This window comes from Triturus cristatus, chromosome 3_1, assembly GCF_964204655.1.
Source record: "Triturus cristatus chromosome 3_1, aTriCri1.1, whole genome shotgun sequence".
Classification (NCBI taxonomy): domain Eukaryota; kingdom Metazoa; phylum Chordata; class Amphibia; order Caudata; family Salamandridae; genus Triturus; species Triturus cristatus.
Window position 1 is genome coordinate 716,882,128 of NC_140583.1, and position 12,761 is coordinate 716,894,888.

General features: G+C 44.2%; 1 protein-coding gene across 1 annotated transcript in view; it reads left to right on the forward strand.

Annotated features, from left to right (window-relative positions):
• The window catches only part of LOC146860841 (uncharacterized), a 915,295-nt gene that overhangs the window by 376,603 nt on the left and 525,931 nt on the right, over positions 1-12,761 (forward strand). Inside the window, exon 23 of the mRNA XM_085646176.1 lies at positions 5,369-5,548. Within this exon, the coding sequence (XP_085502302.1) occupies positions 5,369-5,548 (180 nt within the window). The remainder of the gene's footprint in view (positions 1-5,368; positions 5,549-12,761) is intronic.

Consider the following 12,761-nt stretch of genomic DNA (forward strand, 5'->3'; position numbering starts at 1 on the left):
GAATCCCAATTTAAAATCCTAACTTATAGTGAAGTCGGATTTTAAATTGCAAGTCTGAAAATGCCACTTGATATTTTCTTCCTCACCATTTAGTCTCTGGTCACATGACTGGGTGTAGTTGGCAGTTGGGCTTTGTATATTCCTCCTAGACAGCCACACACAATGGGAGCTTAGGTGTTACTTGATGGGTCATCACTGGCAAGATTGAGAGAGGAGCTGGATCAGCCTCACTTACACCTGAAAAGGGTGTGTCCTGCCTCCATACAAAGGGCTGCATACCCCTTTTAGTTGGTTTGGAGCCAGGGAAGGATGGGGTACTTCAAAGGGAAACCTGTAGGACCCTCTCCCACACTTCCAAGCTTCAAATGGGTATGAATACTGGACCTCAGACACCACCGCTACAGTATCCTTCTGAACCTGTGGACACTCTGCCAGGAAGAAGTGCTACTGTGCTGCTGAAGGACTACCACTCTGCTGCACTGCACTCTGCTGAACTCCTGCTTTGCTGTGCTGACCTGCTGCCTTCTTGTCTTGGTGAAAAGGACTGGATCTCTTGAACCCAGAACGCAGAGTGACTCCAAGGGGTATTTGTCTCCTGATCTGATGTCTCAGGAATATAACAGGCTTCTAACAACCTTGCATCTGCACCTGGCCTCTGCCGTCTGTGACTATGCCCTGTCAAGTGGTGCCATCCTAGTCCTGGACCCTTGGAAGTTGTCTCAAGTAGCTTACCAGTCCCTGTGGATCCAGTGGAACCTACGTATCTCTTTGGTTGCACGGTACAACCCCAAGCAGAACCGTTGCATCTCCACTGCTGCAGGAACTGGACCTGTCACACAGTCCCGCATCACCGCTGCAACCTGCATCGCCTTCGGAACCGCCGCTGTGGGAATCCTCGGCACAGGTCCTCGCATCCCTCGTCAATGGCAGCCTCGATGATGGACTCTGCATCGCAGCCTGGCAACTCTTCAGAACCAGTGCATCACCTCGAGTGCGTGCCACATCCCAGACACCAGACTTCCCTCCACAAGTTCTGTCTACAGGATCCTCGATGTCAAAGCAACAGGACCTCCAACTACAACCTTGCCTCATCTTGAAACTGATATATCGCTTCAACTTTTTGGCGCATCTTTGACATAGATCCTCGCAACGCTCTGCAACCAGGATTTAAGATACTTCGTTCAGCAGGCCTAACTAGATACCTGTAGCCAGTTTGCGCTCCATCGTGCTCGGCCTAAACTTGTGACTTTGTCCCAGTCTGGCGCGAACAGATATCCACAGTTGACGCTTTGTGCTTTTTGGCGCTTTTTCCTATAAAAACTGTAAAACTCAATATTTCCGGTTCTAATAATTGGATTTTTGTTGTTTTGGTCTTGTTTTATTTATCACAAATCACTCTAATTTTCTAATATAGTTCCTTTTGTGGTGTGTGTTCATTGTGTTACTGTTTGAAATGGTGTACATATGCTTTGCACATTGCCTCTAAGTTGAGCCTGACTGCTCTGTGGCAAGCTACCAGGGGGCTGAGCACAGGTCAATTTGGGACTTGCTTGTGATTTACCATGAGAAGGATTGAGGTTGTTGCTTGACCGGAGCTCACACCCTAGTCAACCAACTACCCAATTATTTTTACAGTTTCTTGCAGGCATACTATGTCAGGTGCTTTTGGGCCCCTGGAACTCCACTGTCTTTGTCTTTTTATAGGGGATTGCAGCTTCTAACATTACAAGCCAATATTGTAACAATTGCATACACAATGTACTTTTATTGACTTTGGCAGAATGTTATAGCTCCAACATGGTGATAATAATAGCACCTCTGGCTTTGGGTTGTGGCTTTGTTCTCTCCTCATGGTCCCTCCCTCCCAAATCAACCAGAGTACAAACAAATCTTTTTGTGATGGAGAAGCCACGTGGCCAGTGACCCTACCCCACATTCCTAGATACCATTGTGACCTTTTACATTGTCTCTGATAATACTTGTGGATCACTTTCAAAACTATCCCTCAGGGATTGTTCATTTCCCTTGGCTTCGCTTCACTGCTTTTTTTCCTCCCCCCCCCCCCCTTAAAATCCTTTGTGTTTTCATCTCCTACCTGCTGTTGATAGTTGGGCGGTGGTCTTCTTATAGTGGGCTTATCAAATGAGGCTTTGTGTTTGGTAGGCCCAGGTAGTCTCTACCTTCTTTCACCATTTTGTCGATTGTGTTTTCCCATTGTTTTTGAAGATCAGTGTGAAAGGATATGCCCATAAATATATATTTTTTTTATATATTTTGAAGTGTCATTGTTATTTATGCTAGTGCATCTTTGGATATGTGGATAGTACAGTCTTCAAATATATCAAGCAGCACATAGAGTCCTGTCTTTGGTTTCAGATGACATTAATGTTTCTTGGCCCTATGCCAGGGTGTAAGTGCAGTGCCCCACTCTGTGTCCTCTTACCATTCCTTTGTCTTGGCTTGCATCTTCTGCAGGGATGTGCTTAAATAGATTGAAATGGGATGTGCCCATATTTGGTCCTTCCATATTGTCTCCAGTATTGTTGATCCTGATGTTACCTATATACGACCTGTCCTCCAGATTTTCACATATAATCTTTTGGTTTTCCAGTTCTTCTAATGCTGCTACTATGCCATCTGGGTTTCTGCAACACTAGCTTCTTACTGTGTTATTTTCTCTTTGTTGCTACACACGTTATCCCCAATTAACCCCTTTGCCGCGGCAGGAATTCCGCCGCGGCGCTGGGGGGGTTTGGGGGCAGGTGCGGTGGCGCTGTGCTCATGACGGAACCACTCTGCCACGAGCCATGGGTGAGCTGTGCTCATGACGGAGTGGTTCCGTCACGTCTCCGCCCACTGCGCTAATCGTCCGCACAGGCGGGGAATTAGCGCCGCGTGGGCGGAGCGGCCGCCAACAGCCGCAGCATGACGGAACCACTCCGTCATGAGCACACGGCACCCGTGGCTCATGACGGAGTGGTTCCGTCATGAGCAGGGAAGGGGTTAAATGGATGTCTTTTTCTTAGTTCAATTTGGGTGGCTTGCATGCTGTTCTCACTGCTTAAATCTGTTCGAGTGTTTTTGCCAACTTCTCTTGTAAATCTATTAGACAAATGCAAAAATCCTGTTTTATCAGGAGCTGGTAATCATCCCCTTCCCAGATCACCATTATAGTGCTGTTTCGGTGACATCTCTGAGGGTCAGATTGTTGCTGTTGTGTGGTGGCTTGTCTCAAGTTCCAGAAGGATTTGAGGTCACCCTGGGTGGTGGGGGATGTGGCTCACCTGATAAATCTTCCCATTTATAGTCGTAAAAATATTAATTATTTGAAATGTAGGACATCAGCGGTTCAAATGGGGGAGTAAAGTGTGCCAGTTTTGAGGAGTTTCTTGTAATTTCACAGATTGTATTTATGCATGACCCGAAGCAATTCCTGGTGGTGAAACAGGTGCTCCCCCCAGGTGGAGCTGAAGACAGCAATGTCGTCCAGATAGGTGACACTGAAAGACTCCATCCTAGCCAGCAACCAGCTGACCAACCTCTGGAAGGTGGTAGCAGCATTCTTTAGCCCAAAGAGCATCACCCTAAATTAGAAGTAGCCTTATGGGGTGGAGAATGCAGACCTCTCTTTAGCCCCAGAAGTTGAGGCAATCTGCCAGTACCAAGATGTTTAGTCAAAAGTGCTCTTAAATTTAGCAACTTCCAACTGATCAATAAGCTCATCATCCATCCAATGCTTTTTTGTCACCTACAGCTACGCCTCTGGCAAAATATTAAAAGTACATCATTGTTTTTGCAACTCATGTACTGCATTTTTTTCTTGTCTATTGTATTTAGATTTCTAGCTTTTTTAATGGCCATTACAGTGTTGTTGCAGTGACCTCTCTAAGGGTCAGATTGTTGCTGTTTTGTAGTGGCTTGTCTCAGGTTCCAGAAGGTTTTGGGGTCCTGCTGGGCGGTGGCGGATGTGGTTCACCTAATAAACCTTCCCATTTATAGTCCCAAAAGTATTCATTATTTGAAATGTGGGACATCAGCAGTTCAAATGGGAGAGCAAAGTTTGCCAGTTTTGAGCGTTTTCCTATAATTTCAAAGGAGACATTTATGCAGGGCCTGAATCACTTCCTGGTGGTGAAACGGGTGGTCCCCCCAGGTGGAGCTGAAGAAACAATGTCGTCCAGATAGGTGGCACTGAAATCCTCCATCCTAGCCATGAGTCAGTTGACCAACCTCTGGAAGGTGGTAGAGGCATTCTTCAGCCCAAAGGGCATCATCCTAAATTGGAAGTAGCACTCTGAGGTGGAGAATGCAGACCTCTCCTTAGCCCCCTCAGTTAAGACAATCTGCCAGTACCCCAACGTTAAGTCAACAGTACTCAAGGATTTGGCAACTCCCAATCTATCAATATGCTCATCATCCATTCAAAGTTTTTTTGTCACTTCCAGCTATGCCTCTGGCAAAATATTAAAGGCACATCATTGTTTTTGCAACGTATGCACTGCACTTCTCTTGGATATTGTATTTGAATTTCTTGCTTTTTTTAATGGTCTATTGTTACAGATACATTTGACCCCAGAGTTTGCTTTTAGGGTTGGCCTGGAAACCACAAACGCATGAAATACATATTCAGTTTAGTCCCACATTATACAACTTATCACTTGTGCTGAATACGGTGTTATATGATGAAGCAAGGACCTGACTCCCACCTTCATGATGTTCAAGGAAGACTTACCTTTAATTCATATTCATAACATACCTCATTGCTAAGTGCCTCTTTGTCGACCCACTATGGTCGAAGAGTGCCTATAATTCATATTCTTATATAAACAGTCTTTGGCACATTCCACAGTCCTTTAAAAACTCCCTGACAAGATCCCATGCATCAGTATCCTTCCCCATGGGCATTCATTTAAGATAAATGGGTTCCCCCTAGCAGTATCATGTTCAGGCCCTTAGTCTGCTCTCATAGTAGTGGACACCAGCTCTGAGTCTGGTACTCCAGAAATAGCCTGATCTGTTCCTGTATCCAAAGGCCCAGAGATGTAAACTCCCAAACCTCGACAGATAAGGTTCTTCCCTTTATACAGAAGAAATTCAGCACCCCAACTCCCCACTCATGAAAAACCTAGAGATGACGCTCCTGGTAGAACAGGAGAAAATATATTCATGCTACAGTCATTTAGCTCCACAACTCCTTTAAGGGAGACGCTGTGTTCTCACCAAAGACTGGAGAACAAGTTTTGGGGTAAGATATCTCTGTGTCCTTGTTTGCACACAGTAGAACAAGGCAGTATTGACTATCAAGGTTTTAATTTAAGTAGTTGATGCTGGCTTAATTGTTGGTATGTTTGCTTTCATCCTATGGTAGAGGTGTGCACTGATCCTAGATAACAAGAAATTAACAGAGCGGGAATGTGATAAAAGCATCAAGTCTACATACAAGGTCCATGAAAGCGGCATTTATCTTGTGATCGAGCTAAGCGGCACAGTGATCATTCTTTGGGATAAGAAGACCCGCGTAATTGTCAAAGTCAACCGTGAATTTAAGGTGAGCATTAAAATCCTGACTGATGGCTGGCTTGCTCTTGGTTTTGCTGCATTAGTTAACCTTGGGTTCTCAGCTTCCTCGTAGGACATTTTAATAAAAGACGTTTGTGGGTTCTGTGGAAAAGATTTACTATAATTCAGATTTGAAAACTATGAGAAGGGGTTGCCATTAAGCAGCGGATGGTATTTAAATTACATTGAGGAATTTTCTTTGCTTAAAGCCTGTGGTTTCTCTTCATGCTTGTTACCACTGTTGTTTTCATTTTCATAATTTAAAACATATTTTGCATATACATTAATAGCGTCCTTCTTTTGTCTATGCTTGCTCTGTCACACTGAGGAGTCACATACAGAAGGAGAAACAGATGTAACTTGGGATATCTCATTCTGTGGGTAAAAAAATACAAAGAAGCAACATTTGCGATCCTTGCTATGAGGACCACATCACCGGTGTAAAGAAGTGTGGGAATGTAGCAGTTGCCTACCTTTGGAACATCTGGCCCCTTTTGAAGTAGTTGTGCTTCGAAGTCCATTTTTATATAAATTTAAAATAAAAACGGAGCTAATATACAGCTTTGGCAGATACCCTAATCGCTGCCTAATGGTGATGTGCATTCCCCACTTGGACCAAAATGAATTTTTACCGAAGTGTCCCAGTGGAGGTGGAGTAAAAGGGTAACTAAAACGTTTTTCACCCCAAGGTTTTCTAAAAATGTCCCATAATTTAGTTTGCTTCACTATGTCAAAATTATATGACAAGTCCATAAAAGCTAAATGGAGAGCTCTTCTCTGTACTTGGACATACTTGCTGATTAAAAGGGAAAGGTTTAAACATTGCTCTATAGCACCAGTTCCTTGTCTAAAACCATACGGGACCTCTGAAAAGATGCTATTTGTCCCTGCCCAATCCTCCAATCTTTCCAGAAGGACCTTCACAATAGAGTCCAACAAGGATATTGGGCGAAAGCAGACTGGACAATGTCGATTGTCATTTTTAAAGATCGGGACAATGATTACTTCTTTCCTTGTAGGTATTAGAGGTCCGGTAATTGCTGCTCTAAAAACATTTATGAGCAAAGCGGCCCAAAAGTCAATATTTTCTTTAAAGATGTCCAAGGGGCCTCCGTCCAGACCCAGAGCCTGTCAATAGTACTATGATTACCACCACCTATGAAAGAGGTCAAACTGCACTCACTTGCAAAACTAGATCATTATTGAAAATCACCTTGTTCAAAACATCCCATACCTTGTGTGCTTAAAATTGGCCAACTCCTGGCCATTAAAATCTTCTAAGCCACAAACCGGGGACTCACTAAATGCAGATAAAGTACAATTGAAATCCCCCACCCATAGCTTACAGCATGCATGATTTTTTTAATTCAGTTTTGCAATAAAGCCATCTAGCGTGTCCACAACAACATCCATGGAATGATGATTGAATAAATTGTGATCAAAATTAATGATCAGCAAGTTAACTGGGCCTGCTCCGGACAACATCAACACTTCATTTTAAGGAGAAGAGCACTGGAGCTTTACTTTGAGACAAGAAACGCTTAACCGAGATCAAAGTAGCCAGACCACCCCATGGCCTCTTGGAAGAAGATGGAATCACTGGAATACAAAATAATCGTAAGCCATGTACATAGAAGTCGCAAACAGGTTACTAGATTAGCCATTTCCATGGTCGGCGATTCTTCCTGCGTTTGAATTTTTGGGTGACCCGCAACTCCCCTCTGCAACAGCGCGGGGATCCATCCTAAGATTGGTAAGAGGGCTAGGACTTCCTAAAATACTGGCTGGGGGGTGTAAAGAAAGGGGCCTAGCAGCGTCAATTCTGTCCTGCACCAAACCGATCTCAGAGTCAAATGCATCCATGACAGTGGACAAATAGTTAGTGATAAATGCCGCTAACATTTTTGAGGGTTCTTTCCCATCTTTGGACGAGGTGGCTTTTCTTTTTCCAATGGCCTATGTGAGGAAAAAAATTGATAAAATGTCACTAGTGTCTTGGCAAACCCACACAGAGCCCTACCGTAACTGCGTGAAGCACTGCTCTCCAACATAACCAAGGGAGGAGGCCCTGCCTTGAATCCTCCTGTTGATTTCAGGCGAAGACTGGTCCACCCTTAACCCAGGCCTTGCCCTCACGGCAGTGTCCATGGCTGGTCAATGCTTTATAGAGCTATCAGGATGCAGGCCCCACCTCCATGGCGGGGGCAGGGGCTGGGTCAGTCTCTGCTTGCGTGCAGACTCTTTGCAGGTATAGGCAGGAAAAGCTCCTTGGAGAGCCACAAGGCTGACGGGGCAATCCCTCAGTGCTGTAGGGGTCGTCTCAGCCAGGGAAAAGTCCCTGTTGGTCCTTAGAGGGGACAGCAGTTACTGCAGAGGCTGCCGGAGGGTGGGTGGTGCTGTGTTCAAACTCCAAAGATAAAACCATGCAGCACAGTGAAGCAGCACAGACCTGGCTCCCAACCCTGCGACCTTCCTCAGCAAGTGAGCAGCTCAGACGACTCCAGTGCAAGCACAGCTGTGGCCCTCAATGTTCCACTGGTTTTATTGTACATTGGTGTACAGCATTTTTTATTGATATTTTTTTTAGAAAGGCTGTGTTCAGAGCCCATGAGGACCTTTGACCAGGGGCCTGTATGTATTGCAATATTAAGTGCCAGTAAACCATTGATTTTCCCAAATTTGCATTGGGAACTCTCCAAACACTCCAACCATTTTAAATGAGTGACCATGTTAATGTCAGCAGTAGATCACTGAATATAGGGAGTGATTTAAGTGTGCTACAGATGTATGGGACCAGCTCTTTAACTGTGTGAGCCCATCTAAAGGGCCCAGTGATGACTGACCCTGGTTTTCTGCACTCTATTGTAGTTTTAATATTCGGAGGGCCCTAAGGTCAGTCTGTTGAACTTCTTATAATTTACAAATCTGAAAAAACTCATAATTTAATTTGTTTTTTAAGTTGGCAATCCAGGTTCCTCTCCTCAAAGCTTACCAATTAGGAGTTCAAACAAGTTCTCTACCCCTTTTATGCGACATTTACCTGTAAACATTTAAATGTGGCATATTAAAACAGAGTTCTTGGTCTAAATCACATGATGTGTAATTTTTGCATTGTCCTGCACTGTATGGTGTTCCCTCTTCTAGAATCTCCCAAATGGTTTTTAATAGATAACCATATTCCTTTACTGGTGGAATATGCACATTAAATAGTAGTTTCTTGTGGAGACAGCTAAGGATCTATTTAATTTGTATCCCTTGAATACTGGATCTTTTTATATTCATGATTGAAAGCAACCATTTTTTAAAGTTGCCTATATGATGATCTGTCAGACGTGTCCCTACATTGTTTGGGAATGGGGTCTACCCATGCCTCACTCGCTGTGTCTAGTAGTCAGACCTTTTCCCAAGCTTAGCATGCAATCTAATTAAAGAAGGTGTCAATTAGTTGGCATATGAGCAATAGAATTTTTACCCTAATACATCCATGCAAGGGGTTTTTCCATTGGCCAATAGTGCCCTTATACCTCCCTCCATGGTAGGACCTCCAAGTCGTTCCCTTGCAACTTCAGACACCCTTTGCAGGGTCACTCTGTCTATGTAATCCTTTATCTCTGCAATTGAGCTCTCCTCACTTGCTCTCTATTGCCCTTTTAGTAGTCCAAAGAGACTGCATTGATAGCAGATTCAGTATTACCTATCCCACGTCATGTCGTATTTGTTCAATACGGGAGCCATATCAAGTTTGATCACCCACAACAGAAGATGCCCTGATTTATCTCCCTCAGTAGCAGTTATGGTCCAAATAGCCTCTGTAGTCGACGCACCTATTTTCTTGACCTCAATAGTGTACCTTTCCTGGAGACTTAACAGTTCTTACTTCCATTGGGGAACATCCACTGCCTCCAATTCCAACTTAGACAAGGACACATCCATGCCACATGAATCCCCGTCCATCTTCTGACAGCCCCAACCAGTGTACTAATACAGTGAGCCCTGACTACTGTTTAAATGCCTCCCACTCCAACAAGGCATCAGTTGCTGTTGGACCTGGCGCTCTCTGCAGGGTCATCCCAAAACTTTTTTGCCTGTTTTACTCCCATTTTGCTTGATATTTCCTTCCGTTCTCCTAGGACTCTGTGCACTTTACCACTGCTAACCAGTGCTAAGTTGCTTGTGCTCATTGTCCTAAACATGGCAAGATTGGCATATAACTAATTGGCATATTTCATTTAGTTTTAAATCCTTTGTAGAATGGTATACCATAGATCCTCGGCCTGTAAATTAAATGCTAATAGTAGGCCTGCTCCACTTATTGTGCCACCTGCCTAGGGAGCCCTCTAAAACTTGTCCCAGGCCTGCCATTGCAGCTTGACTGCAGTGTCACACTGCCATGTCGACTTGGCATTTAAACCCCCTTGCCAAGCCTTAAATGCCACTTTTATTACAAGTAAGCCACCGCTAAGGTAAGCCCTGGGTAGCCCACAGGGCAGGGTGCTGTGTAATTAAAAGATGGGACATGGACTTTTACATTTTACATGTCCTGGTAGTGAAAAACTCCCAAATTCATTTTTTCACTACTGTGAGGCCTACTCCTGCCATAGGATAACATGGAGGATTCCTTATTACATTTAAATAGCTGTAATTCCTAATTGAGAAGAAGTAGATGTGTCATGTATGGTACCTAGAGAATCGTAATGATAAACCCTCTTTAATGGTAAAGTCAGATTTTTCATTACAATTTTGAAAATGGCACGTTTAGAAAGTTGACATTTTCCTGCCCTTAGCCCTTTGTGCCTGCAGCCTGTCTTGGGTCACATGACTGGGTGAAGCTGACTGTTAGACTTTGTGAATTCCTTCCAGACAGTTGCACAATAGTGGGATTAGGTGTGCCTTAATTGATGGGTGGGGGGCAGAACTGAGTACAGTGCCACGTGCCACATGCACCTCAATGGGCTGTGTCCTGTCTCCTCACAATAGGTTTAACTACCCTGTATTGTCACTGTAACCAGCTTAGAGCAAGGGCAGGGGAGTCAGGGAATTCCATGTACTTCAGAGAATCTTTCCAGAAATGTCTGCCACTTTCCAGAACATGAGCACCAGGGGATAAAAATAGGACCTTCAGGCCCACTTTTCAGTTCACTACTTGGCCTGTGGAAGGACTCTTAGAGGACTGACATGCTGTGCCCTCTGCCAGACTGCTGCTGTACCTGGAAGGACTGCATTGCTGCCTAGGGTCTGCCTTGAACCCTCAGACGCTGGCCCTGCAATTGAGCCCTACATCTTCACCTGCACACAGGATTACCAGAAGTCCCTCCAATGGCTAGTTAGCTGGCCTGCTGTTCTGAGCCACGGAAACATAACAGGCTCCTACTACCTTGAACCCGCACCTGAACCTAGCCTGAGTGATTACTGAACTCCTGAGAGGTCTCCATCTCCTGGAGCCTTGGTTGTGGTGCTAAAAGTTGTAACAAAACTGAAGACTTTAGACAAAATTTGGTGCATTGCCGGTCGGATTGACTTTGAGGCTTCCCCCGCTACATTCTTCTATGCAGCAGCAAATCTGTTTCATCTGTCCTTCCCAAAGGGGTATTCGACCTCATGGAACTGTCTTAAGCTACAGCCCTCAGCTTCGTCCTGATGGAGATTTTCGACTTCCATTTCGGCGACTAAGTCCGAAGGTGAAAATCTTCACTGCGACTTCACTCCACAGCAATTCGACGATGACGCTCCCTCCTTCGATACTCCTGCAGCCTCGCCCAGCTGAACTTCTACTATATCAGACATTTTTCTTTCAAAATGTTTCTAAGTCCGAAGGTAAGTGCGGACCAGGTCCAATCCACTTCTTGTATCCGAATCACATTCCATCACAGTTCCCCTTACCTGTAGACGTTGACCCAGTCTGGTGTGACCATATGTGCTTTGATCTTTTAGGCACTAGATTTCACTAAAAACGTTAAAAATCTATAACTTTTGTTCTATTTATTGGATATCTGTTGTTTTGGTATCAAATTATTAATTAAAAGGGCTCTATGTTTCTAAATTGGTTTGCGATTTTTCTTGTGGTGTGTTTTCATGTTATTAATGTTTGTGTGCTGCATAAACACTTTACGCATTGCCTTTAAGTTAAGCCTGATTGCTTTTTGTGCCACGCTACCCAGGGTTAAGCGCAGATTAATCTAATGGCTTTTTGCGGTTCACTCTGCAAGGGATTGTCGCTGTTGCTTGACTGGGGATGACACCCCAGTCAACCAACTACCCAATTTCTCACAGTTGCCATCCCTTGATTTTCTGCAAAATAGTTCTGAATCACTTCATCCGGGGAACACCTGAATGTGGCATCGTCTAATATAGCACTTTACAGCGAGTATGTTGGTATTGCTGTAGTGTTTCCTCTCTATCTTATTCTCTTTAAAAGCAGGTCTGCAAGAGTTCATCCCAAGCACTGTGTGTGCATAGAAGCTGTGGTTATGTCAGCAGATTCCAGAAATCAATTGCATCAAACATTAAGGGTATAAACTGATGTATAAAAGGAGTATCTTCAATGGTCACATTGCATCTGTCTCCACACATCCACTAGACCCCAGTCACCAAAACATTTGACAAAATCTTGAATTATCGTTAGTGACGGTGTGTTAGCCAGCAAGGGAAAGTGCTGTCTAAATTAACTTCCAAAGAGCAGTTAGTGCCCTCACTCACCCCAGCATCAATCAATCAATCAGCGGTTTGTAAAGAGCGGCTACTTACCTGTGAGGGTCTCAAGGTGGGAACTTGGGCATTCGTGCAAGATTAGGTAAGAGGGCATTGAAAAAATGAAACAGATCTTAATTTGAGGCATAGAGGGTCCCTGGTACTACAATGAGGACATCCAAATGCCCTTGGACAAACATATGGCAAACTTCCTTATGTTTACTTCTGTGGCCACAAAAAGTACCCCAGGTCTGGTCCACATTTGTGTTCCCTTGGCATATGCTGAGAAACCTGTGGTGTTCAAGTGCCCCTTCCAGCACCAAGTGTGAGGGCATCTTTAATAATGATGATGCAACCAAACGGAAACAAACAAGACTATATGTTAGGATATTAATCATCTACGAAAGACTTTAACATTATCTAGCACTGCTTAAAATCTTCAGACCAAAGAGGATTCCATCCAGGAAGAGGCACAGAATGTGCTCTCCTTGCCATCTGGAATGACCTGAAGAACA